This window comes from Pleurodeles waltl, chromosome 6 (assembly GCF_031143425.1).
Source record: "Pleurodeles waltl isolate 20211129_DDA chromosome 6, aPleWal1.hap1.20221129, whole genome shotgun sequence".
Classification (NCBI taxonomy): Eukaryota; Metazoa; Chordata; class Amphibia; order Caudata; family Salamandridae; genus Pleurodeles; species Pleurodeles waltl.
The window spans coordinates 227,545,432-227,572,659 of NC_090445.1; the positions used below are offsets into that span (position 1 = coordinate 227,545,432).

Consider the following 27,228-nt stretch of genomic DNA (forward strand, 5'->3'; position numbering starts at 1 on the left):
ACCGCCATGTTCGCAAAACCATGGGGATGTTGTAAGAGAAGAAAAACGTATCCTTTGGCCAAGCGTTTCAATATGTTTAAATTCAATCACATCACCGATTTCGGCTCTTTTCGCGTAACATGCTTTCGTGCAAATTAAAAGGTGGCTGGAGATAATCGGGCCCCCTCTTTACTGGTGTCGGGTCGATGGCAGGGGCTACTTTCCTTGTGACGAAGTTTCCATTAGACGACGATGGAAGGCACAGAAAACTAGTTTAAACAGAATTAGTTTATTTTGAAAATAAATCCATAACATGCATCTTAATTCTCTTGTCACTGATCCCCATTCAACGTTTCTAGCGCTCGACATGTAATCATCTTCGATCCTCTCAACACACAGATAAAATGGAGTCGCCTTGTAACGCATCAAGCTTTGCTATGATTGGCCATCAGCACTTGATTGATGTGACCCTCCCCTGGTGAAGATATGGACAAAACCAACAGCCAATGAGATTCTACACAGGCGGGCCTTAACGGTCTACCCATTGATTGGTTGACTATCAGACCGTCGGACGTCTCTATTGGGACTTGTAGTGCTTATGGTTTGCATTATTGAGACGTAGGGTGACTGATGGACTACAACTCCCAGGAAGAGATAAGCTAGCGCCTGCGCAGGGTGAACGCGGATTCAGCTATATAATGAGCTACCAAGCGCTGTAGTAAGCAGTTGGGAGTTAGCAAGCGAAGCAGTAGGATTGTAGGAATAGCAGGAAGGGTGGTAAGGGGGCGGGGATCAGTCTGACAGCTGTACTAGTTGCATTGAAGGAGAAACAAACTTCGACACAAGGGAACGATAGTGTCCATACCTCACCTGACAGGACATCCCACGGGGTGGTTTCCAAGGATACCGAGAATGCCCTGGAAGCTACTACAGCAGACGTGGCAAACAGAAGGAGGGACCTGAAGAGTTGACAGCATAGCACGCTGCTGAATCAGCAGCCGCCGGAATTTGTCGCTGCAGAAATTTCTCCACAAACCAAGAGATGGAAGAACACGAGCTGTCAGACAACTGCCAAACTTCCCCTGTGAGTGCAGGTGGGGGAGACAATGCGCATGCGCCTCCAATGGAGGTGGACGGTGGGTGGCGCTGCAGCGAAAAGCAAGTGCAGGACTGCCATAGAAAGGAAATGACACAGGAAGAGAACTGCCATAGAGAAGAGTCGAAGAAACCGCAGCGAGAATGCCATAGAGCGCAGCAGCTAGACGAGAACTGCCATAGAGATCAGAGTGCGAGGCAAGAGCGAGACTGTAATAGAGGGGTTGGTATGTGGGCAGAGCCTTCTGAGCCAGTCTCAACATGGCGGGGCGTAGGCATGCCGCAGGTGGGAGGGGGACTGGAGAAGCAGTCGAAGCCGCCTAGTGGCGATGAGAGGCATAGCGATCTCGCAGCGCTATCTATTAGCAGGCCATGCAAGGGTGAGGGTGCGCCCCCTTCCGGCGGCGATTGTGATGGAAACGTCCCTATTGCATTTGGCCGCGGCGAAGAATGGAGGAAAAAGAAGCATCGGCGCCGTCCTTCGAAGAGGAAGCGCCGCTGGAAGCCCTACTTCAAGCTCTCATGGGAGGAGAAGCAACAGCTGGAGGAACGTGAAAGCCTGCGGGCTGCTCGCATTCGCGCCGAGATGTTCGCTAAGGGCCAACCAGTGGCTCCTTACAACACCACCCAGTTTCTTATGGACGACCATGCTCAAGCCGAGCCCGATTTGCGAAGCGGGGGTGGCACGGAGAGTAGTGAAGAGGAACCCCCCGAGGAGGAGGCTGAGGGCCCGGGCAGCGATGGCACCGGAGGCCCTGGCTCCGGCCTGCGCCCCGGGGGCTTCCTCCTCAAGGATTTCTCCGAGACGTACGAGCGCTACCACACCGAGAGCCTGCAGAACATGAGCAAGCAGCAGCTGGTGCGCGAGTACCTGGAGTTGGAGAAGTGCCTATCTCGGATGGAGGACGAGAACAATCGGCTGAGGAAGCAGGGTGCCCGGGGATATCACCGGCACCCTCATAAGGACTCTCCGAACCATGACACTCTGCACCACATCAGGCATCCAGGGGCTGGGCCGCAGCATCACTCACCTGTCAAAGATGACACCCTACAGCGCCCCAGGGAGGACCCCCACCCACATAGTGAACATTATTCTGAGAAAGACCCACATCTCTTGAGGGAAAACCCTAGTCCTCATGCCCTACCCCGAGGGTCCTCTCTTCAGCTTCACAAGGGGGATCCTCACCTAGAGGTTAAGCCCCATGAGCGTCCCCATACCCGTATCCGAGAGCTGGAGAAAGAACTGGACAGACTGAGAGCTCAAAACACTCAGTTACTGCAGGAGAAGGGGAGCAGCCTCCTAAATAGCTGTGGTGACTGAGAATTCCCCAAGGCCTAGGAATGACTTTGAACAAGAAGAATAAACGATATATATATATATATGTATATACTTCAGGAACCAACATCTTCCTTATACTTTTCTATTTTTCCAGCTGCACTTACTAAAAAGGAAATTTAGTAACAGTGTTCCTTTTACGACCGACAGTACTCAAGTCTCACTTTTGTTTCAAGTGTCTGTTCCTATTAGAACTACTGCAGTACTTACCAAAGTTAATAGATGCCACTCTCCCAGTAAGAAAACTTTTTCCCACGGTATTCCTTTTTTGGATGGTGTATTTCCAGCACACACGAGGTCTGGATCTCTTGGGTTTCTTCTTTCATCATGATTGTCTTAAAGGTTGCCTTGTTATTGACCCTTCGTGAAGCACAGTATTTACATGTTTCTATAAAAAGCCCATGCCAACAATGCTTATCGTACTTGGAAGATGGATCGACCTTGTTTGGGTTGGCACTAAAAAAACGAGTGACAATCCGATCTCGAATTTAAGCAAGTTCGGCTTATCCCAGCCATATTTGTTCTGTTGGTGAGCCCACCCTTATCATTGTGGTAAAAAATGTTGGAAATATTGCTTCTGTAAGGGCAATTGTCTACAGTGATATTCAAGACTATGATGTTTAGGTCACACGCTTGTGAAATAATTAACTTTCTTGTGGTGTTCTTGCATGAAAGCTGGTCCTGCAAGGGTAGTTGAATGCTCTTTTTGCACTGGTTTTGTGAAATCGAATTCTCGCTGCACTTGCAAAGATTAAACTGGGGATAAATAGAAAAGACAACTAAAAATTAATTGGGCAAATTTACTCTGGAAAATGAGTATGTTTCCTCTGTTCTTTAGTATGCGGTTGCATCATGCAAGTACCAAGTTACACCATGTTTGATCATTGTAAAAAGATACAACGATCCACCTTCCAAACGGAATTGAATTTTTGTTTTGTTAATTTTTCACTTTTGTGTACCCTTGTTGGTATTTTAATTATGTGTAACCAACTTTCTGTGCCTCAAAATAAACCGGGGGGAGGGGGGGGGAAGGGGATGCTTCGCTTGTTTTGTATGAGCGCGCGCGTGTGTGTGTGTATATATAAATATATATAATAATTTAGAAATTGATTTTAAATATCAGCCACTGAAAGAAAAACTTGTTTTCTTGTTCTTGGAGCGTGATAAAGAACGATGGCCAAATTCTAATCTTTGTTGGATTTGCAATAAATGTTACAAATAATTCTATCTGTAATATAGTTTGTTTTCTAGAGGTATTAAAACGGCTTGGTATTGTGTGGGAGAATTTTTGTGCCCTTCGAAGCCCAATACTCTTTCATATTTTAATTTTAGGAATAATAAAATAAATACATCTCGTGGTGTGCGTTTTTTGTTTTGTCAGTATGTTGTCTGAATTTACTATTGCATTTGTGATATAAAACAGCAGTATGATGTAAAAAAAAAAAGGGGTTTCCCATGTGCTGGTCCAAGCTGTGATACTGTTCAACAGCAGCATATTCTCAATGTAACTGAATCGCTAATGGCTGAAATGAGTATGTAGGCACTAATTCTGAGTATTATTGAATGTTATGTTCAAGTAAGTCAAATAAAGTTACGGTGGACATACGATTTTCATATAGTTCTTCCGGTAGGCCAGTTCAAGTGATGTGACAGTTTAATACCGTTGTGTTAGTCTACTGCTTTAGAAAGCCGCTTGACGGGCAGTCTTACACCTTTCGGAAATAAAGAAATGTAACTGTCACATCATTTGACTATAAAGCATAACTGTCGTAATGTGACACACTGCTACTTTCCTTAATTAGTTTTAACCAATATATCGAGCTGTGATATCGTTTGAATTTGCTTTGAAAAGGCAGAAGCATCCACAAAATACATGACTGCTGCTATTTTCTCAATATTTCTTGAACATAATAACAATACATTAGAATATTTGTTATTGGTAGTCCTTGGGTTTGAGGCAGTAGTATGAGTACATTTGTTTCCTCAATAAGTATGCAAGTAGCTAATTCTCTATCGGAGAAATGTAGCCCAATCCATCAGCTAACGTCGCACCTCGCCACTTACTTTTTCCAGATTTGTTTTTTAGGGCAATAAAAAACTTGGTATGTGGCGTGGCCGAATGTTTAGAATTTGAAAGCTTTCATTTGATATCACTTAAAACTTCCCTTTATAAGCGTCAAACACGTCCTGTTGCATTTGGCTTTACAAGGGCCCCAGTGTTTGTCTAATGGAGTTTATTTCCAGCAATGGCACGTACCGAGGCACGTATTGCACTACTACCTGCAGAAATCAAGCTGCCCTTTGATTTTGTTGCACTGGCATGCAAGATAAAAGGCCAGATACCAAGATATTGCACTAGTAGCTATAGAAACAAGGCTGCTATCAGTGTTTGTTTAAAAACTGAAGAGAGAACATCAATTTAAGCACTAAACTTTAAGTATTCTTGGCCCTTTTTAAAGTGCATCAATTCAGCTTTGGGTCCTGATTGTACATTCCTGCAAAGTTCTTGGAGTGAGTTAAGCCATCTCTCGGGTCAGTTTGCAGCTGCTTTGGATGGTAAGAGGCCATAGCTGTTGTGGTTAGTCCATTGGACTCAAAAGTTGGTACAAGTCACAGTTGACCATGTTATTTGCAGGGTTATTTACAAACCACCGAACCAAACGCTTGTTTATTATACTTCAAACGTCCTTACATTGATTCTCACAAATCTGTTTTTTATGCCTTAGGTATTACATTGTCTCAAGTGTGTGTACCTTCAGTTTGTTTTAAATGATTGGGGCTATATACAAGTTATTAGTCTAATAAAAAAACAATAAAGTTATATATTCCTAGATGTGCTATAACTTCTTGATAGTTCCGTAAACATTTATGCAGATATTCTAGTTGCTTAACCAGTACAGTCTGTGGAGATGTAAGCAGTGTTTTTACATGGAAATCAACTGGCAACAAAGCAGTGCAAGAGGGAAAATAATTTGCAAGTTGATTAGTAACTAGCCTGCTCATTGACTGCCCCCAAATACGTTTCTTCTCCCCTAGAAAGAGTGCATGTTGCCCGTTGTAGAGTTAAGCCACTTTTGAGCCAAGTATTCATGATAGTCTCTGAGAGTTTTTAGAGGTAGATTTTTAGCAAGCATTGGCATAGCCAATACATCTCACCTTTGGGTTGTGATGGCTTTGCTGTTGGGTTTTAGTCATGCTGAATACAACAAAATAAAGTGCTATAAATGTTGCACCTGCATCATTTTGTATGCATAAATGCATGACGCCTTTTACATTTTAAAAATATTTTAGCAAGTTGGATTATAAAATAAAATAAGCGGAGCAAAAGTTTATTTTTTTATCTATTTATTTTTTGTCAGCATGGGTGGAAGGACCTTTACAAAAGACATAGTTGGAGGAATCACTACTGATCTGGCGTAAAGCAACGCAGGGCGGTGATATAATTAGTGAGTGACAGAAATGTGGAGAGGGTAGGGGGAAAAGCACGCGGCTGACCAAAACTGAGTGCGGTTGGGGAGAGAAGTATATTAGGGAGACAGTTGGAAAACATGATGTCCTGTTGTGCTTAATCCAAAAGAAAATAGTACTGCGTGAAAAACAATGGAAGAGATAAGTTATACATCCGGTGCCCCAGAGGAAGGAAAAAAGAAGAAAAGGTAAAGCCCATGCAAGCTACTGAATTAAAAACAAGCACATGAGTGACAGTAAAGCCAATTAACAGTAAGCAATAGGCAGATTCTAAGCTCACTGTAAGCTGGCAATAGGTGTTTGTGTTTTTGCCAACAGACAGCTTGAGCTGTCTGGTAGGCAACTTAAAAAAAAAAAAAGTGTCCTCAGACACAGGGCATGTAACTTGTCACATGTCCATCTTCTTTTACAATGCATTTTTTTTGTCAAGATTGTAGTCTTTTTCAGTCTAGTTCATTAGCTTTCTTTTTCATTTAAGGAAGAACTAGTGAATAGTAGAGAAAACTAATACCTCACCATGCGTTCATGCCTATTTGTGTCATCAAACGTCTGATAAGCCACATTAAGATGAAAACAGTTCGTTTTGTAAAAGGTGGTGTTATTGGCATCCATTTCACCATTTTCAAGACCAGTCTATCGTCTCCACTGTTCATGTTATACCATTGTCCTCTGGGAAAGCATGTAAAACGTCTATCTGGGAATCATTAACAACTGTTGGTCCCGAGCTTTACCATGATTTTGTCTCTAAATGAAATAAGGTGGAATATATTTGGCACAAATTAATTAAAAAAAACTGATGAAAAGGATTATCGTATATAAGAGCAAAAATGACACCTGTTACATATTAGGATACCCCACTCTTACATCAATGTGATAATTCTGTCAACGTGGCTGTAACCTCAGCCAAGGGAGATTTAGTATTTCAAGTCCAGTTTGGTAATTTGGGAGATGGAGCCGTAGTGAGGTAATTTCAAATCAGTTTTTGTCTTGTGACTAAAGGTCTTGTGGATATGCTGAATTACACTGCAAAGGTGGTTAATGTGAAAGGGTTACTGCCCTGAAGTCAATCAACTGCACTTTTAAAGTTAAATATAGTATTAGAAATTACCTTGAAGTCTGGGTCCATGGTGGAAGGGAAAATAACCTAAGGCCATGTTTTGGGGAATTAACATTATGCGTACACCAACTGACTACCTCCCACTGTTCTTGGTTCTGTCATGTACTCTATAGCCCATGATTACAATCAGTTTTCTATTTTAATTGTCAACATTTTCTTGAAGATTAAGGCTTTCAGACAGCCTTTTCTTGGGAAATAGCCTTTACAATGCAGAATTAGCACCCAGTGCCTTTACCATGCATATGCCTTTAAGACACATTGAAAGTCTATTTAAGGTAGGTATAAATGTTTGTGTGGTTTTTATATATATTTTATACATATATATCTCATACACACATTACGTGCTGGTCAGTTTCCATAGGAAGGGTGTTTGTTTTGTTTTGACAATAACTTTGGCACTGTATGACAAATCTTCATGAAATTTCCAAAACTATACAACAGTTAGTTCAGTTGCTGTCTTGAAAGTTTTGGGGTGATGCGTCAAGTGGGGGATGAGGAAGGTTGGGGGGGGGGAAACACATTTTCTCTTGGGGATTTTGAACACAACCACAGCCAGATGTGCTGGATAGAATGACACCAAATTTAGCAGAAAGGTAGTTCTTGGCCCAGAAAGAGTGCTTTTTAGGTCTCGCCTCCATGAGCAAGTGCTAGCACATGCACACTAGCTTGCCAGACTCCTGTTCTGTAATCAGCTTGGAACCAGTCCATTACTTACCATTTGTTTACAGCATTGTCGCTCTTCTTTGTTCACATCTGATTGGGCAGCGTTTGCCATGCATCACTTCCTTGTCTTACAGTGGCGCATGGACCAAGCACTGATTAATTAACTTTAATTGGCGTCTCTCTGCTAGCAATTGACTGCTTGTGCTGTGCTTCGGCTACTCTTAAAAACAAAACAAAAAAAAACTGTATGATGCAGTAAATACCGGCTGCGTCATAGCCACTTTTAACTTTCCCAACCGGCCCCATCCTGTTACCCCCTCTCCTGTTGTAACTCCAAGGGCCTTGGCTGTTTCTTTATATACTATAGCATCCCCATCTGTTACTTGCTGATACTATCAATAACTATGGCTATACAAGTTGGATTATATCTCCAGGAAAGCATTTATTTATACGTCCCACAACATTGTTGTAGTAATGACTGCTTGCCAAGTGTCGCTTCTGCTTATATTGTTCCAAACTCCCACAACAACGCTTTCAAACATATCCTTGCCTTAGGCGCATAAACTTTGCAAAAGTGTGGCAAAAGGAAAAGAAAAAAGCATGCCCAGGCTCCCTAGCTTGCTTTAAAAAAAGCCCCCGGGTGGCCATGCATGTCATTCTATAAAAAAAAATAAAGTATGGGGTGTGTTCCCCTTTAAGTGTGTGTGTGTGTGTGTGTATATATATATATATATATATATATATATATACACACACACACACATGCATACATTTAAGGGTTTATATTTAAGTTTGGGAAGGGGTTTAGGGATGGGTGAGGGTATAGGGTTGTAAAGGTATAGGGTTGTAAAGGTATTTTAGGATGGGTAGGTGTGCAGGATGGTAAGGGTATTTTTATGGGGTAAGGGTATTGGGTGGTAAGGATGATTTTAGGGACGAGTAAGGGTATTGGGTGGTAAGGGTGTTTTTAGACCTTAGGTGTGGTAAGGGTATTGGGTGGTAAGGGTTAATAATTAAAAAAAAAGGTGGGATTTGGAGGTCTGCCCCCAAATATATGTATGTATGTAACGCTTAGCTCCATTATACTTACCTGGGTGGTAAAGCCATGCGTTGTAAAAACTGTGGTAAAGGCAGGTGTGGTAATTGGCAACCCACTTCATCCATTGGTCTGTTATTGTGCCATTCACTTTTCTTCCACCCTGTACAGCAGGATTTCCCAAACTACGAGACCTGACACTTGTATTTATATGCTATTGGCCATGCTTCACTTTTTCTATTTAAGGGTAGCCTTCACTTTTTCTATTTAAGGGTAGCTTGCATAGCTGCAGACTGTGTCGTGTCTGCATTGCATCAGGACAGCTTGAAGTGCAGCTCCATGTGCTGCCGTGTTCTGTGTAAAGGAAACTACTTGCTGGACATGGTCTGTTTCTACTTTTTTTTTTTTTTTTGCTACAGCCTGTTGTAAATTGTAAAGTGAATCATATGCATTCTCCTCAACTTTGATCTTAGCATTCAGAAAAAAAGCAGGTGGGACAGAGCAAGTAAAAAAAAGAGGGAGGATAAAATGCAAGACATGCACGGTTAGAAAGAAGCTGAAATAAAAAGAAATACATGACTATTAAAGTGCTAACAAAGGAAAATAATGAAGGGCTCGATAGTGAGCGTGACAGAAAGGATACCTAGAATGAGTAAGAAATGCCGAGGAAAGGGAGCTAGAGACATAGAGAGAGCAGAAGGCAAACAAAGAGGGCTGGAGAGAACCTCGGTAAGATGAATATGGAGGTAAGATGATTGATGGGATGTATTAGAATGAGTGGAGAGATGGCATGGGAAAAGTCAGGGTAAAACATAACAATAAAAGAAGAAAGTAATGGTGCAATAAAACAGGAACTTAAGTGCGGCTGAAAGGAAGATAAAGGTAATAGTAAAACAGGTAAACACTGAAGTGGAAGCGTTATAAAGAAAATTGGAATATGCATGTCGAGAAAGAGAGGGTAGGATTGAGGGGAAACTAAAGTGATAAGAGAAAATAAGCATCAAAGATTGCGATAGAAAAGTGGACGGCTATAGTATTGAGAATATTTCATAGGTAAAGATTGAGGTGAAAGTGGCATTGGCTTGGTGAGACAGTGAGAGGGATAAAGCCGGAAGCAAGAAGAAAGCTACATAATTAGCAGTCAGAGTTTGGGATGAACGTGAAAGTGGGCGGTCTTGAGGATAGAGTGGGAAATAGACTGGTCTGCAAATGTGAGGGATGAGATGAAAATGAGAGGTGGCTGTGGGAGGCAAGCAGAGAAGTGAATGTAAGGTGGGTAGAGATAGAAAGGAGGGGATGAATGATAGAACTGGAGGTCAAAGGCAGACTGGAAGATAGAGAGTGAACAAATGAGAGAGCTATGAGGGAACATGATAGAGGGGTGAACGTGAGAGGCAGTAGAAAGGGGGACAAGGATAGCTGAACAGGGACGTGTGGGCAAACGATTCAGAGGAAGAGGTGGAGTTCAGAAGACTCGTGAGATGAAATAAGAAGAGGCAGTGAAGGTAAGAGGAATGAAAGAATAAGATGCGTTGTATGACAAAGGGAGGAAAGATTGTGAATGAAATGGAGTTTTTTTATTTAAGATTTTACATGAACTACGTAATTGTGAAAATCAGCACTTTACATAATTGGCAATAGCAATGCCAATATATATTTGGACAGAACATATGCAAAATATAAGTTGAAAAATCTAACTTCAGAGTGTTTCGTAAGTCGTAAGAGGAACATGTATTGTTCTTCACTTTTTATATTGTTGTTCTAGTTAGACTTGTTATAGTGAGCTGGTACTTAGAGAAATGCTGAATTAACTTATATTCATTTCTAGTTTCATGTAGATCCAGTAGGTGTCAGAGCACTTGACATAAGAGGTACATGACCTAAGGACTTTAGTTACACTGTCTTACATTTGATGAGGGCGGTTTGCCAGTGAGAATTGTAGATTTCGTACAGCATTAAAAGTGTTACTCTCAACTGAAGGAGGACAAACATTCTGAAAAACATCTAGAGATACACAGCACTGGCTGTACCAACAATGGTGAATACTACAGGCTTTCAAGTGAAGTGAGTGTTTACCACAGTGCACCTGGGTGAATTGTGTGCTGGTGTGTCAGGCAGTGTGGTCCCTGCCCCGTTTGGATGGGCTCCTTGCAGAGCTATAGGTTGAAATAGGGTAATTGTGGCTGTTAGCATGAGATTACAGACAACAGACAGTTAGATGTGGACGTCCAGATGTCAATATAGTTGTCGATATAGTCTTCCTTTCCTAGGCAGGATACTCCATTGCCCTGGAGCCACCGACCAAGCCTACCCAGTTTTAGCAACCATCCATATTGCCAGTTTCAAGCTAATCTGGGTTTGGGTTTAATGAAGTCACATCTCTGTGGTTCCAAGCCAATTTATGATCTTGGAAATGATATTTCATGGTATTTCCATATCAATTTTGTTATTAAGTGTGGAAAAAAAATAAAAGCTATTATGAGAGTTGCAGAAATGATGGCACTTTTACTACCAAACATGGCTGCCACTGTTGATACAGATGGTGATGATCCTATTTAAACTAAGGACGGGGTTGCTGTCTTAATCAAATGCAAACAGGGTGCCACCTGGGAGTGAGGAAGGGCAGGGCTAGATAGAATAAGGAGTTGACTGCCAGGTCAACTGTGGCATGCCCACCAACTGACTCAATGTTCACCTCTTATAGGGGGCATTAGAGCTCTTGCATGTGTGCCACTTGTCTGGCCACCTGATGCTGCAGTGAAATATTTTCTGATGGGGGGGTTCTGTAGGATGGTCTTACCTAGCACTCCAAAATTGGCAATGGGATGCTTGGCCATCTCCACTCAAGGTGGATGTTCTCCTGACATGGCGTGTTGGAAGTGGACCTAGCCTACTTCTCCCAACCAGGATGTAGCATCAGCAACTAGAGGGGGAGGAGAGGCACTCTCCACAAAGATCCATTGCCAATGGGCACTGAGAAAGCGCTACTGGGGGCCTCCTGCAGGAGACAGCCGACACTAGAGGCTGACAGAAGACCACACACATATATATATAGGATACACATGATCCATGCATGACTTGCCTCTTAGTTTACTAATAGCGTTTCCATCAGGGCAGGAGTATTTCTCAGTTTATATTTAAACACTCACTTTTAATAAATATATTGCTAAAGTATGATGTGGTAGCGTACTGTCAGTACAGACAGTAAATTTCCAAGAAATATCCAAAACCCTTCCCAATAACTTGCAGCTTTACTGATAAAACTATATAGTAAATTAACAATAACCTGTGAAAATTGGGTTTCAGAAAACATTTATCATTTGCACATCACCAAGTGAAGTGTTCTGACTTTTTTTTCATTCTATTAAAATATTTTTTCATCACACAGAAGTAAAAAAAAAATGTCTTTCACAACTACTTAAATATATTATGAAATATGTGTAATGTTGACTTAGTTATGTGAAAGTGTGTTAGGAAAAACCTGATGCCAAAAGCTTTTCATTTCACATAGGTCAGACAGTTCACCTTACAAAATCCTGGAAGTCTACAGTCACAAGGAAAAGTATTTGCATTGCAAGAAGACAAACTGACTTTTGACCTCTGTCTCTGAACACAGTGCAAATGTGACAAGAATAAGCTGTAAAGGCATCTTAATTCCTAATTCAGTTTCTGACTGAACAGAAAACCTGTTCTTTGTCCATTGTCCAGAAGGGTTGAGTGGAATCTAAAAATAGCTCAACCCCACAAAATAAAACTGGCCATAGCGAGTGGTTGAGTAGATTTTTTGAGCCCTGTGTGGGTTAAAAGGGGTAGCCTGTGTAGTTCTTTTAGTATTGTAGTCATGTGGTTGTACTTCTTAGGATCTTTGATGAGACAGGTGGGGGCTTGCATTATGCTTTTCAGGGGCTCATTGTGGGGTTGGGTAGAGCGTTAAGCATTTTGTTGTCTTTAGCCATGTGAGACTAGGTTGTGGCATGGACTGGTTTGAAATTGGTTTGGGGGTAGGAAACAGCTCACTTCTTTCTGGAGGGATAACTGGTAAGTAGCTGTCACATGTTTCTTGGTGCTGTATGCTTTGAAGAGGTGGTCGGTTTAGGGTGAATCCAAGTGATTTTGTGTTGACTGTCAGCTGAGTGGGGGGGATGGGTAACTCGTCCTGGATCATGTCAGATAGCCATGCCTGAATTAGTAGGGGTTTGGTACTTTGGGAAAAGATCTGATTGAGATGCAGGTATGTGCTTTTCTACCTTACCAAATGTGGGAGGCAGGTTTAAGTCACTGGATAACATAAGGTGTGGATATTTTCACCTAGAATTGTCAATTGTCAGTCCACTGATTTGTATTGATGCTGCTTTCAATGAGTTCAACTCTGAGCCTCCCTGAAGATGATGAAAGACGTGGGCGGCTTGGGATAGTCAACAGGAATTACTGAGACCATGCGCCCCCTATGGGTGAGTTGGTGTAGATTGGCAAGGTACGAGATGAACATTGCAGGACTATGTTGGAGAAACTGAATTGTGGATTTGCAGGGTCTGGGACATTATCGATTGTTGCTTCATGAACGTTTGCATAAATCTTTGTTGTACATTAAGTGTTTTTATTAGGCGCACACCTTTCTGAAAAACAAATATAAGATTTACTGATAGAGAGAAGTAGAACTGCTAGCACTGTTGAAATGTTTAATTAACTTGTCTTTAGCTCAGTCTTTAAAACCTGGTTGCTAGCTATCTTCTTTCTAAAGCAGTGTTGTAGAAAGTACGGTGTGGCACCGGTTTTCTCCAGGTTGTCTTGAAGGGGAGTCACCTCTGCCCCATCAATTAAGTTTGGCTAATCTGCTCATTTAATATATGGGTAGTTTACACCTTAATTTCAGACTGAATTACTTCTAGGCACTCTGTATTTTGGCAGATGGTGTAAACAATGTGCTGGAAGTTTCAATAAAGTGCCCAAGATTGCACAATCTGATGAACAGAGATCCAGGATTTAAACCAAGACCTAATGGTTCCCTTAGTAATGATGCAATACCCTATCCAAGTAAGGCAGTATTTCTTAACCAATGGTACATCAGTGGCACCAAACTAGGTTTACTATTGTCTAATAAAAAAGTAAAATGCAGAATGGGACTTTCCTTTCGTTATCCTTTTTTATGGTGGTGTTATCCTTGTGTGTTTAAATTATGCCCTCAGCTTACATTAAATTCAAAGCCAATGTGCCCGCTCATGAGCCAGCAAAACATATTTTCCTGTGATTTGCATTGAAACTCAAGATGTTTAGGTGCTGACATTTTTTTTTTTCTTTTTTGTCCTCATTTTTATTTTTGGGCATTTGCTTGCTGTAAAGAAAAAAAAGAAGCATTTGCAATGCAATGGGTCTAACATTTGCTTGAATTAGAGTTATTAGCATTGTAAACTCCTAACCTGACTTTTCTTACCACATAAATTGAAAATGAAAAGTAAACCAGTTTCACATAAGTGAGCCGATTCACAGCGCCACGGCTGCAGTGAGCATCAGTGCGAAGGAGAGACATAAAAGAAAAAGAAGTTTGCTCGCAGTCAAACTTTTTGTCAAAAGTGCAATTAGCCATGTAACAGGGGCGATGGCCAAGGCGGTAACAAGACCTCCCCAAAGAGGGACAAATGTAAACCATTTACCAATGTCAATAAAGGATTTTTGAAGTGGAAGCCCATGAACTAGTGGTAGTGATGGGCGTGGTTAAAAGTCCAGATACATGTCAACACGTCAAAAAGCAGCGCTTGTGTGCTGCTATGCTCAAACTAAAAAAAAAAACAATATAAAAATTAACCATCACATCAGTTTGCTGAGCCCACACCCATTGGCTTTGCTAATGCATGTTAATCAAGCGGTGATGGCAGTGATGATGACAAAATAGTAAGCATTTATTTTCGGATCTATTTAGTTTGTACCTGCATTTCCCTCACAAATAACCCTCTGAAGATATTTTCCTTAAGAGGTGTGTTGATTTTTGTGCAGCCAGAGACAGACTCTGAACCCCATTTTGAAATCACATGTTGGTTTGCCTTGCTGTTCCCACCGCTGCGTGGCATGCTTATATTCTATCCCTGAAACTCCTGCTGCTGTGAAGTGCAGGAATGAGATACGTTAACATTACGGGCATCAGGGTGAATGCGTGTGGGTGGGAGGAGGAAGTCGCTGTATCTTGCAAGGAGACCCTAAGGTTTTGTTACGCCACTGGTCCACGCTTGGACTCCAGCACACCTGTACTCCTTCTCACAGTGCTAAGTTTAGAAGGATTCTTGTTCGCTGGACACATCTTGGCAACTTCAACGCCTCGCCAGGGGAAGTAAGCGCTATATAAATACAGTTCAATTCCTCTAACAACACGTGCATCTTCTTTTTTGCGAACATATCTGATATGTTCCAAAACTTGACTTCAGTTTCGACTTTACTCTGTCTTCACATTGATGAGCCCCTGGGCGCACCCCATTCCAATGAGTGAAAGCATTGCAGAGCATACACTTGTATTATAAACTTGTCACACCAACAAGGACTTTAAGATTCAAGACACCAGACCTCAAAACAAATGGTTGGGGATCCTACAAACTTTCAGCGCTGCTTTGAGACCAGTGTGGTGTAATTTCAAATGTACATAAAGTGCAAAACAAAACCGACAAAGAAGGAATTTTTCTGTCCACAAATATGTTTGAATTGCATTTTAAGTATAGATGGCAGGGGCCACACTTCCATCGCGTGTGATAGACAGGAACCCTCAGGGCCTCGCCTAGCAGTAGCATCGTGTTAGCAGGAAATTGCCAACTGTATTATTTCTGAATAACTGGCCCCTTCCTGATCTACTGTTTTTGTTTCCTCCCACACATCAACGCCCTTGGCCTAGTCCACCTTGGCACACATTTCTTTAATCCTTCGTTACATAAAGGAGCTGCTGAGATGTGACCAGTAACTTGTGTAAAGTGTCTGTTGCTGAAATGCGAGGCCCATTTTGTAACTTGATCTGTTTGAGCAAGAAACATTATGTTGAAATCTGAAAATTATATTAAATTATGGCATAAACTTCAGCGGCCAGGGAGTATATTAGTATAAAAACACACTCTCGCTTCTTGAAAGTGGCTGGTGGGGAGCTTTTTTCCTGCACCGATTGTACAGACCATTAAAGTATGGTTTCTGTTCGTAACCCCCACAGTGCAAACTCCTACACTGCGCCCTTCGGCCTTTGGCTGGGGCGCATGAAAGTCCCTCCGTGCTCTCTCCCTACAGGGCAGGTAGATAATTATGGTGGTGTCTCTCAGCGCCGACTGCAGCTGCGTTGCAGTGTAGGAGTCCCCCTTCGGCGTGCGCCCGAGGTACACTTCCCATAACGTGAACCTCTCAGCGAAGTTCGCTCTCCACCACACCAAGGACCCTATACATAGTTTGAGCCACTCTACAAATGTTCCTTTTCAGTCCCGTAAGGACAGTATTTGGATAAATATAGGTTCACCTGTGACTTTCATTGCCAACACTGGTTCCGCTTTCACTTTGACGATGTCCTCCTCACAAACTGACAATGTTTGCTGTCAGGGCCACTTGTTTTGGTAACCAGGGTGTTTGTGGGTTGTGCACACAGTTGTGCTTCAGAAGTCACAGGATACGCCCCGGAGATAAGGGTCACGCCCTGAGGCCCTGCCAATGTCCGCGCGCCTTCGTCAGCGTGAAACGTATGCCATGGCGCTGGAGGGAAGACTTCCGATAAACGGTGTGGTAGAGAGTTTGTATCTTTCCATCTATTTTGTTTTCAGGTTATTTTTAACAACGGAAAGCATTCAGGAGTTGAAACAGCCTGAAATTGGCTACGTTCCAAAAATAACTAAAGATCATGCAAAAAAAGTGTCTGAAGGAAAAATCACCGAGGTTTGCCTACCGCACAATTTAGGTTTTTGCTGTTTTTTTCTTGTTGGGTTTTTTCAAATTCTACAAATTTGTTAATTAGAATTTTTTCAAACTCCTATTTTAAGCATAAAACGGATGGTCCTTACAAAATGTGAGGCCTGCATCTTTCATTGTAATCCTTTTTGATCTGGCTTTATACACTCCTTTATTTTTAACAATAGAAAACAAACGTACCTTTGTTATGATCTTTAACTATTTTGGGAAAATGATTCTTAGAAACGAGCCACCCTGGAGAAGCATTAGCCCCGCTCTATCGCCCTCTCAAAGTGTGTGCCCACTTACCGGGCGCTTTTTCCCCTTCTGTGACTAGCAAACTGAACATCTTTCTTCTGAGAGCTAGAACAACAGGAGGAGTTATTTAGACATATCAGATCTCTCCTAAAACACCTCTGGAAGACCATACAAATAGCTTACATCTGGCTCACAGGCTTAGCATTGGTTAGCTTTTACAATTTCATTTGCTTCCTGCCTACGTTCAGAGAATCATTTGTTTCTTGCTCTCACCCCCATGTTGCTTCTCCTGCCCAGACAACTGCCCGCTTGCTCCGTGTTGCGACTTCTTCGCCACACCCGGAAGCTCTTCTGTTATTTCCCCCATCTGCACTCTCCCCCACCAGCCAACATCAAGCTCCTCCACTGCGCCCCAGCTCTACTTTCTTTTGCGCCCCCGACCTCCATTGTCTTCTGATAATGCAAACGTCTTTCAACATTATTGGCTCCTACGTTTTTTCGTGGGCTTGGTGGCGACCAGGTTCTTCAGTTTTGTAACAAAACAAAGTGCTTTTGCACAAGTAAAAATTCCTTATTTAAAATTCCTTTTCTAACTGGTGTCCAGCGTCCTGGAACGGTAAAAAAAATAGTGCATGGAATGACACCCGTATCAATCTGTAAGTTTACAATGAATGTGGTGACACGTGCGTACGCATATGGAATGCCAGGACCATCAGCAGCGTTATGAAGTGCTCACACTCATTGGCAACATTGTGCCCCCTTTTTTTTTGCAGATGCTATGCAGCATCAGCAAAAAGCATTGACAAAACCTGTTAGTTTTGCCAGCATATATAGAGCTAGGGATGTAAGGCCTCCATCCCCTGCCTTGTTAGTAGGTTTATCAAACAGAATCCAGCCTAATTAATATTAATGGGGCGGAGATTCTGGAGATCCTACAGAATGTTAAGTGTTGCTCTGTAATGGATTATTACATTTAATGGATTATTACATTAGTTGCAGTGCAAAACTATTCTCAATCCACCAGCTTGTTGCAGTTACTTCTTTGCGACCTGAGAATGATACATCAGGCCCTGATCTTAGTACGTCACTTCCAACCTAAGAGAAGGTCAGGCTGCATGACGCACAACTGGGAAGTGTGTGTGTGTGTGGGATGTGTTTGGAGGAAAGGCATTCTATAGTGAACAGTGGGACAAGATGCCATATTCATTTACTGACTGTGCAGAGTGGTCGTTTAAAATGCATAAAACACATGAAAATGTCCACCTCGGCAGCCTCATCACGCTGGATTAAAAATCTGTTCTTCTGTATTATTATTCAGCATTAAAAGGAGTGATGTATTGCTTACAGCGGTCTTCATATGTATGTAACGATAATTGCTAAAAAATAACATTAAGGAAATCAAAAGTAGCCCAGTCTGTGGCTAAGTTCAGATGAATTGTTTGTGTAAAGGGGTCTTTGTGTTTCGTGTATTTTTGTCCCCTTCGCTGTACTGCAACACCTCCTTTCGTATATGTGTGGTAAGTGTATCTTTTTTGAAGAATGCTGACTGCTCCTTTAATTGATTAAATTTGGTGATATACAGGCTACGCACGTCGTCCTCCTTTTGACAAGAAATACTTAAAATTATTTGTTTTGTTTATTCCGTGAATGTTTCTTGGAGATGTAGCTGAATGTAAAATATCTTTCAAATAAAGTCTTCATCTTTGCCTGGTGAGTGTGCTTGAAGCGACTGATTGCAGTGTGGCTGCACATGCTGACGAGCCTCAAGGGGTCCACTGACCCAGAGGGGATCCAATATTTATAATGTGCCACGCAGACCCCCACTGACCCCTTTCAGGGCTGGCTTAGGGATGGCTCCAACATGAGATCATTGAGCCCATCAGTGATTAATGTGTTAAGTAATAGACGCCCGCCCCCAGTGATACCAAATGTTGGAGTCGCCAGTTACCAAAGCAGCCTAGTTCTGATTCCTCTACAAGTCTCCCGACCACCACCCCACACTTCCGGTCTCATTATCTCATTCTTGTAGGTTCTCTTTCATCCCTGCTTGATCTACACCTTCCTCCTTTCTCCATTTTCTGCCTTGCTATCTCTTCCTCTGGGTCAAAACCTGATGATAAAAAGTAAGCTCTGGTTCCCAAAAATGAGTGCCAATGACCATCAGCAACAACCACTGGCACAAATTAAGCAGTGCTTACATATATTCTAAACATTTTTAAGAAGCTATTGGTGAAGCAGTCATGGGTGGGTGGATGAGTCTCAACAAGTCTATCCAGCTAGCTCGCGGTTTGTAGTAAGACAGACAGCTTGGCTGGGAAAGGCTGCAAGATATGATGAATGCATCAAATTTGGTGACGTGACGTGCTTAAAAACTATGGTTCTTATCTCCCTGCTCAAAAACTTAGACGCAATAGAGATTAAAAAGCATAGATTCGAAGCATACATGTGAGAAAGTATAGTAGAGGGTAAAATTCAATGCCCTGCTCCAATTAATAACGACACAAATAATCAAGAGGGTGCCGTGCAGCATACAGGAAGAGTTACACCATAGACCCTCGCAGGAAAGGACACAGTGATAATGACACAAACATTCACTAAACCGACCTTCAGAGTGACAAAGGCAGTGACATGATGTACGATGTTCGCGTGAGCATCTGCCATAGCTCACTTAGACAAATCACCACTTAGCTCTACATTGCCTATCTTGTGCTGGTGGTCTCAGGAAGTGGGCACGGGCACTTTTTGTCAAACTCTTCCAAAGATGAAAAATAACCTGCAAGAGTGAGGTAAAGAGACAGGAAGTTTTGGGATAGAAAAATAGAACAGGAGGCGTAGCAAAGACTAGGACACCCTGACAAGCCTGGCTTTCAGCAGTGCAAGAAAAAAAAGGTCCTGCCTGCACCAACTTGTTTATTTATTTATTTTTACAAATTAAGCACTAATCGTAGGTGCCAAAAGACAAAGGCCAAGATCTATGTGGGCCTAGCGCCATTCCAACATCACATTAGTGTAATTTTTTTACACTAATGTGGCGTTGGAAGACCAAAAACGCTGCACCATATTTCAAAGTGGCACAATGCTTGCATTGCACCACTTTGTAACCCCTTGCGCCAAATTATGCCTGCGCAAGGCATAATGTATGCAAAGGGGTGTTCCGGAGCTAGAGGAGCCGAAAAAATGTCGCAAAGCAATCTATGAGATTGCTTTTTGTCATTTTAATCAGCATTATTTAACGCCTGCTAAGAGCAGGCAGTGAAAAGAGGCCCCCATTATGTTTAATGGGCCTCTGGGTGCTTTTCAGGATTAGGGTCATAATTTTTTACACTAATCCTGCAAAGCGCAAACCTAGCATAAAAAATTATACTAGTCCCCATGACTACCGCCATGGTGTGCCATATTTTAAATACGGCGCACACATGGTGGCGTTGGGGGGGGGGGGGGCAAGAAAAGTGGTGCTGCACTTTGTCCTTGGTAAGCTTCTTCCGAATGGCGTCCAAGCAGTGGCGGCCAGTCCTTTAGGGCGGAGGGGCCACGCCACCCCACCTTTTGCCCCTCATGAAGAGTGTCTGTCAGTCTGAACAAAGGTCAGCCTGACAGACACTCTCCATGTTCAGCTCAGGCAGCCAGGAGCAGACATGCGCGATTTGTGCACACTCCTGGCTGCCTGAGCTGAACTTTGCTGGGCTGAGGAGGTCACAGCTCCTATGGGCGTGACCTCCTCTGCTCAGCAAAGGTGCCTGGAGGCCCTCCCCTGGGTGATGAGGAAAGCGTCACCAATTGACACTCTGCCTGGGCGCTTCAGGTTTAAGCCCTGAAGTGCCCAGGGCGAGTGTCAATCAGTGACACTTCGTCACAGAGTGGGGTGGGGTCAGCAGTCTCACTGACCCCATCCCACTCTGTGACGAGGCTGGGACTGCTGCCTTCCCTTAGGTCAGCCAATGAGGGAAGGCAGCAGTCCCAACCCTCCTGGGACCTGGAGGATGAAGGTAAGTGTGTGTGTGTATGTATGTGTGTGATGTTTTAAATTGAATGTTTGGTGCGTGTGTACATGTTTGAGTGTTATGAGTGTTGTTAATGGATGTGCCTGCGTGCATGTGTGTGCGATCTTTTAAAATGAATGTTTGGTGCGTGCGTGCATGTTTGAATGGTATGAGTGTTGTTAATGGATGTGCGTGCGTGTCTGTGTGTGAAAGAATGAGTGTGTGTGTGGGTATCCCGCCCGCCCCCCTCCCTCCTAAAGCTGCCGGCCGCCACTGCGTCCAAGGACTGTTACTGGGGGGCTGCTGGGCTATAAACCCTATGTAGTGTATTTTTGAGGGCCCCACACTACCTCTGCAAAATACTTTCATACATAAAAAACACAGGCTTTGTGTGCTTTAGCGATATAAGTATTGGCAATGAAGTAGGTAATGGAAGTTGCGCCAAGGTGGCGCTATATGCTGGTGTTGCCTATAAACGATTTTGCAGGCACAGTTTCTAAAACGAAGGAGGTGCATCTGGTGCTTATAAATCAAACATTGGGGACCTGCATGACTTCTGGTGACCTGTAACCCACAAAAGGCTCTGACAGGTTTGCGGATTCGCTAGCCGTGTCACCGCTCCTGATCCTTCTGCTACTGTTTGCTCTAACTAACTTAACTTTTAGTGACTTCATATACTCCCCTTGCTCAGATGAAAGGTGTATTGAGTGGCACTATGATTATGTAACAGTACCTAAAGTTCTGCATACATGAGATGCGCTGTTTGGAATTTGCATCTTGAAGGCTTGCGTCTTCTGCCTGTTACCAACTATTTAGCTGATGAATTACTGTAATGATTATCTATACTGACTTGACAGTTTCTTTTGGATGAGTAGGGTACAAGTAGCTCCCCCTGAGTGTTTTATTCAGTCGTTTCACAGAATATTTAGACAAGCTTCTTGTTTGAGGGAGCTTGTTTCAAATATCTCGTTTTTTGGGGGGACTCAGAGTCCTTTTGTCTCTGGAAGGGTCAGCCACCTTTCTTTAAGAACCCAGCACTAAAATAACAGCCCTGTTATTATTACGAGCACCGGAGTATCCCACTTACCCAAAATGACAGGCCTACTACCCGAAGATGCAATCTGGCTTCCAGAACTCGGAATGCGCATCATCGTTTCATGGGAATATGGGATCTAATCACTGTAGCACCAATAGCTTCAACAGATCAGGACTATACCTTTTATTCTCATAAACACTGATAACACCCAGATATTGACTATTACTTGTTCTCAAGTTGTCTTGAGCCAAACTTCAGAACAAGAATATTATTCACTTTCAGTACTTTTTTATATTTTCAACCATGGTGGGTCTTGATAGTCACACTTAAGTCACAAGGGATAAAGACTCAATAGCAGGACACAATCTTCAATAGCAATATCTTCAGCACTAAGATTGTGAATCAGACTTATAGCAAACTACTAAAAAATCAACCTGCAATCAATTCAGCACCAAGCAGCAGGTCCTCTGAAGGTACAATATTACCTATGGAATCTAGGATATGTATGTAAAAAACCAGGGCATTATTTCAGTTAGCAAATTTCACAAGCAACTTGTCTTCTGTATTTGGAGACTCTACATCAGTATACTTGAGCAAATACAGCCGCTGCGAAGCTGATAGATGTCCAAGCTGCATGGTGAGGAAGGCTCTACCCACATATTTACCAACTACCAGGATATCTGGCCACTGTTGAAAAGCATCACCTAGAGGCTCCCAGGAATATTACAAACTGAGACTCATACAAGCTGAATTACCAGCAAAGTCAGTTCTAATTTTGTTTAGCACCAATAACCAAATGGCACAGTTTCCAAGTAAAGCACAAATACTAGTCTGTGGCGATATTAATATATGCTGCAAACCAGCTGGTGTTGGCTTGATCGCAGGGTCATGGAATGTGATCAGTGGCAGAAAAAATTTGTGCACTGTAGGAATTTAGAAAGACATAATTTTCGTCAAATTACAGCATAGCTGAAAGCAGAAACATCTAGGACATCTGTTCTACGTGTAGCTAAATTCCAACCTCTTGTCTCTTTCTCAATCGCTCCTCCACTTCCTTTCTTTCTTAGTTGGAGGCAATCCTATCCTCATTGTAAAACATTAGAATCTGCTACTTTTGGTGTCGCTTTCTTATTCTGCTTTTCTGCTGTGGTTTAGGCTTCCTGTAATATGTGTAAATATAATATGACCTCAACTGGCCTTATTCATGAGAGACTGGGTGGTGCTAGGTCACTCGTAAGTAACTATAATTTGTGCTCTAAAGTAACTTGTGTCCCTGCCTTGCTGTTTTTTTATGCTAAATGTTACTGCAAATATTACATTGATATTATCAATGATGTTATCAAAGATGTCATGAGTGCTGCAATTTGTGGGATAATTAGCAATGCATGTTGAGGGCGTTAGTGATCGTTACCTTAGGGCATGATTTACAGTTACTTGAGATAACTCTAACCATAAGAGGTTAATTTCTATGGTTTTGTATGTTTAAAATATGAGCCTAACTATAATGTCCCTTTAATCTTTGACTTTTTCAATACATTTCTATGTTTAAAAAAAATCCTATTTCTAAACTATGAAGTCCCTGTAACTTTTGTTTTTTCCAGTGAATTTCTATGTTTTTTTTAATGTAAAGTAATTTCCATTACTATACGTTAATCCAACCACCATCGTGCTCAGCCTTTGGCCATGTGTGGCGGCAGTTAGTTGCAGGCCCTGGTCTGTGGCCAGGCCCTGCGGCCACCTCTATAACCACCAAACCCCAAGCTACGCACGGCATTTGGGTGTGTGTAGCGGGGGTTGGTGGCCAGTCCCTGCGGCTAACTCTTATAAACCTCCCAACCCAATTCTGTGTACAGCCAACCCATATAAATGGGTGCATGAGAGTGTGATTGGGTCTGCAAATGGGTGCGTCAGTCTGTGAATGGGTAGGTGAGGGTATGACTGGGTCTCCGAATGGGTGCATCAGGGTGTCAGTGGGTCTGCAAATAGGTGCTTGAGGGTGTCACTGGGTCTGTAAATTGGTGCATCTTTAAAAATATTCATTTTAAGGTTATAACATGACCCTCAAATTCTCATACATCTCACCCCAGGGGTCAGGGTACCTCCACCCTAACTCCTTACATAAACTTTCACTACAATTATCAGACGCAGGGACCGTTACCCGTAACATAAAATGGCGTCCGAAACTTCTACTCAGGTTGCGGCCAGCCAATCACAGCATTCCAGTTATTGCGCGCATTCGTGATTATGCCGCACTCACTGCAAAAATATTGCAAACTCAGATATCTAAGTACCTTTAATATCTCCGAAACTACTGAACTGATTTACACCAAATAACCAAAAGCGTAATCTGCGTATAGAAAGCTAGCGTTCTGCCAAATTTGGTGTAAATCCATCCAGAGGTTCGGCTGTAGTTGCATTCAAAGGTCCTATGGGAATTAACATGTGAAACACAACTTTTTTGACCACCCCTTTTTCTTGGCCCCCGCTTGACAAATCACCCCAAAACGTTATGTGCACAACAAGAATCACTGACACATTTTGTTTTGGAAAATTTTGTAAAGATTCGTCAAACGATGCCAAAGATATAGGCAAGTCAAAAATGCTTCGACTATCGAAACATGGTCCTAACTATTACGACCTAGAGATGGCGACTGTCACTAGGTAAAATATATATATATATTCTCCGGTCATGATGGAGGAGCATCTAGGACACGTCACAGAACAGGACAGAGATTAAGCAAAGCATCGGGCACAAAGAGGTTCATAACTACGTTCAACACTGCACACTTGGAGATGAGAAAGTTGTTGCAAAAGCATTGGCATATGCTTAAGAGTGACCCTGTGATTAGGGAACAAATATTGAACAAACCTTTAATAACATACAGAAAAGGAACATCCATGAAAGATATTCTAGTTAAGAGTGATGTGAGAAATGTAACATCTAACACAAACTGGTTCAAACCACAAGATGGCTTTTATAGATGCTTAAAATGCGAAGCCTGTAAGAATGGAGAGAATATTAGCTTCATTAAAGAAGGAGAAAAAATCATACACACTATCAAAGGTAAATATAATTGCAACAGCGATCACGTGGTGTATATATTAAAATGTAGCTGTCCTAAATTGTATGTAGGCAGCACAAAATTGCAAGTACATAGAAGAATCTTGCAGCATTTGAGGGCAATTTTAAATCGAGATGAGCCATATCCAGTTGCTAGACATATACATGAAGTACATGAAGGTAAAGTAGAGGAAATAACATATAGTGTTATTGATGGAGTAAAGAAAGACGTTCGGGGAGGAGATAAAGAAAAACATTTAAGGAAATTGGAATCCAAATATATATTGGCATTTGACACCAAAGAACCTAATGGGCTGAATAGTAGTGAAGAGATGTACATTCACTTATATTGAAGGAAAAAAAGAAAATTCAAGAAGACCAATATATTTAAGGAGTGAGGAGAATATTTGTCTTATCTCTATATGTGTATATATACATAGAAAATAAGTGCATATAAAGATGCTAGCTTCTCACAGATGAATCAATAGTATTTATATTATCATTGAAATATAATTGTGATGAATTATTGAGCAGTGTTAATTGCGTTCATGGACTATTGGTGAGGGATAGTATAATACATTTTACAAATATTGAGGAATTGACACATGAAAGGTAAATGTATATTAGTATTATATAGATGAAGTATTGAACTGTTATTCATTTTAAATATGTAGTGAATATTTGTGACTAAAACAGTTCTTGCACGATATATGGTAATTGAGCACATTGTGATTGGAGTATATAAACTGAGCCAAAATGGCGGCTCACAGGTCGAGGAAGGCGGCAACGCCGAAACGCGTCCCTGTAGGTGAATAAATATGATCAAACTCGTTATGGCCGTGGAGTGCTGCCTTTTTCTTTTAACTACGGAAGAGAAGTGTGTAATATATATATATATATATAGATATATAGTAGGAAGCTGGCCTGGTGTGTGGTGAGCACATATGGTGTTATCACCTTATTCCAGGTATCCCCTATTAGGGAGGTGTAGTCAGTGTCTAGGAAGCCAGACTCTCTAGAAGTAGCTGTAGATGAACAGCCAAGACTTATCTAGGAGACATGCAAAGCTTATGCAACACCACTTATAGTCACTGCACTTACACGCATGAAAGAACCACACAGTGTTACAAAAATAAAGATACTTTATTATAGTAACACAAATACTAAAATACTGTATAGGCAGTCCGCTACTAGCAGGTGAGTGAACACAGTATTATATACACCTTAGTAATCAGGAATGAGCATAGAAAGCAATAGAAAACAGTGAAAAGACAGTAAACAATAGAGACCCTAGGGGCAGGCCAAACCATATACTGAAGAAATGGAATGCGAAAGGCAGACCCCCACCTAGGTAAGTATAATCTGTAGAGGGGAGTTGGAGGAACAAGAACCCCAAAAGGGTAAGTACCAGAGTGCCCCCCCAGCAACCAGGAAAGAAGAAGTAAGTACCTAGTTTTTCCCAAACCCACAGGTAAACTTTGTAACAGGACTGTGCAAGACCCAAGCAAGACTGGAAGAAACAGAAGATGGGTCCTGACAGAAGAGGACCTGCAAATGAAGGGGACCAAGTCCAGTTCCAGTTGGAGTGTTCGTTTGGGGAAGGCGCCACTACCCACCCTTCTGGAGGTGCAGGACCAGGTCGACGGTGAAGACCAGGAGTCGGCTGTGCAGCACAGGAGCAGGAGAAGAGTTTCAGAAGTGATGGAGTTGATGTCCGACGTTGGAAGAAGAGTTGCAGTCCATCCAAAAACCACCAACAAGCCTTGGCAAAGGCAAGAGTTGCAGAAGAAGAGTTGGAGAGCTGCTGGGTACCAGGAAGGTCTGAGGGGACTCAACCCAAGGAGGGGAGTCCCAGGCAACCCTCAGGAGTGCGGAGAGACAGAAGTCGAGGATGCATCCCTTATAAGCAACTCACAGGCAGCAGGCACAAGAGTCGCAGTGAGGTCCACACAGCACACCTGGAGAGGAGTCCCATGTCGCTAGAGCAACAGGCAGGAACCTGTGCTTTGCAGGGAGGAGTGCAAGCCTTGGTAGGTGCAAGAATCGTGGTGCACAGGGGTACTGTCCTGGAAAAAGAGGCAAAGATTCACCACGACCCAAGTTGGAAAGCTGGTAGAGATCCAAGCAGAGTTTCAGGAGGCTCCACGCTGCTGGTCGTCGATGCAGTTGGTGCCTGTGGATGCAGGGGAGTGACTCCTTCACTCCAAGGGAGATTCCTTCTTGCTTCTTGGTGCAGACTGAAGACCTGCTGCCCTTAGAGGATGCACAGCTGGGGAAATGTTGCAGTTGCTGGAAGGAGC

The 27,228-nt window shown here is 42.5% G+C and overlaps 2 protein-coding genes across 8 annotated transcripts in view; both read left to right on the forward strand.

Moving 5' to 3' along the window:
- The first annotated feature begins 925 nt into the window (after positions 1-925).
- LOC138299578 (protein HEXIM1-like) overlaps positions 926-27,228 on the forward strand; it is a 117,657-nt gene continuing 91,354 nt past the window's right edge. For all 7 annotated transcript variants that reach the window (XM_069237958.1, XM_069237964.1, XM_069237961.1 and 4 more), the window contains exon 1: positions 926-1,063. The gene's annotated coding sequence lies outside the window, so the exon portion shown is untranslated. The remainder of the gene's footprint in view (positions 1,064-27,228) is intronic.
- On the forward strand, positions 1,022-3,766 carry LOC138299577 (protein HEXIM1-like). Its single transcript, XM_069237957.1, has one exon. It carries the CDS (start codon positions 1,022-1,024, stop codon positions 2,393-2,395), a length of 1,374 nt encoding a protein of 457 aa, XP_069094058.1. The 3' UTR covers positions 2,396-3,766.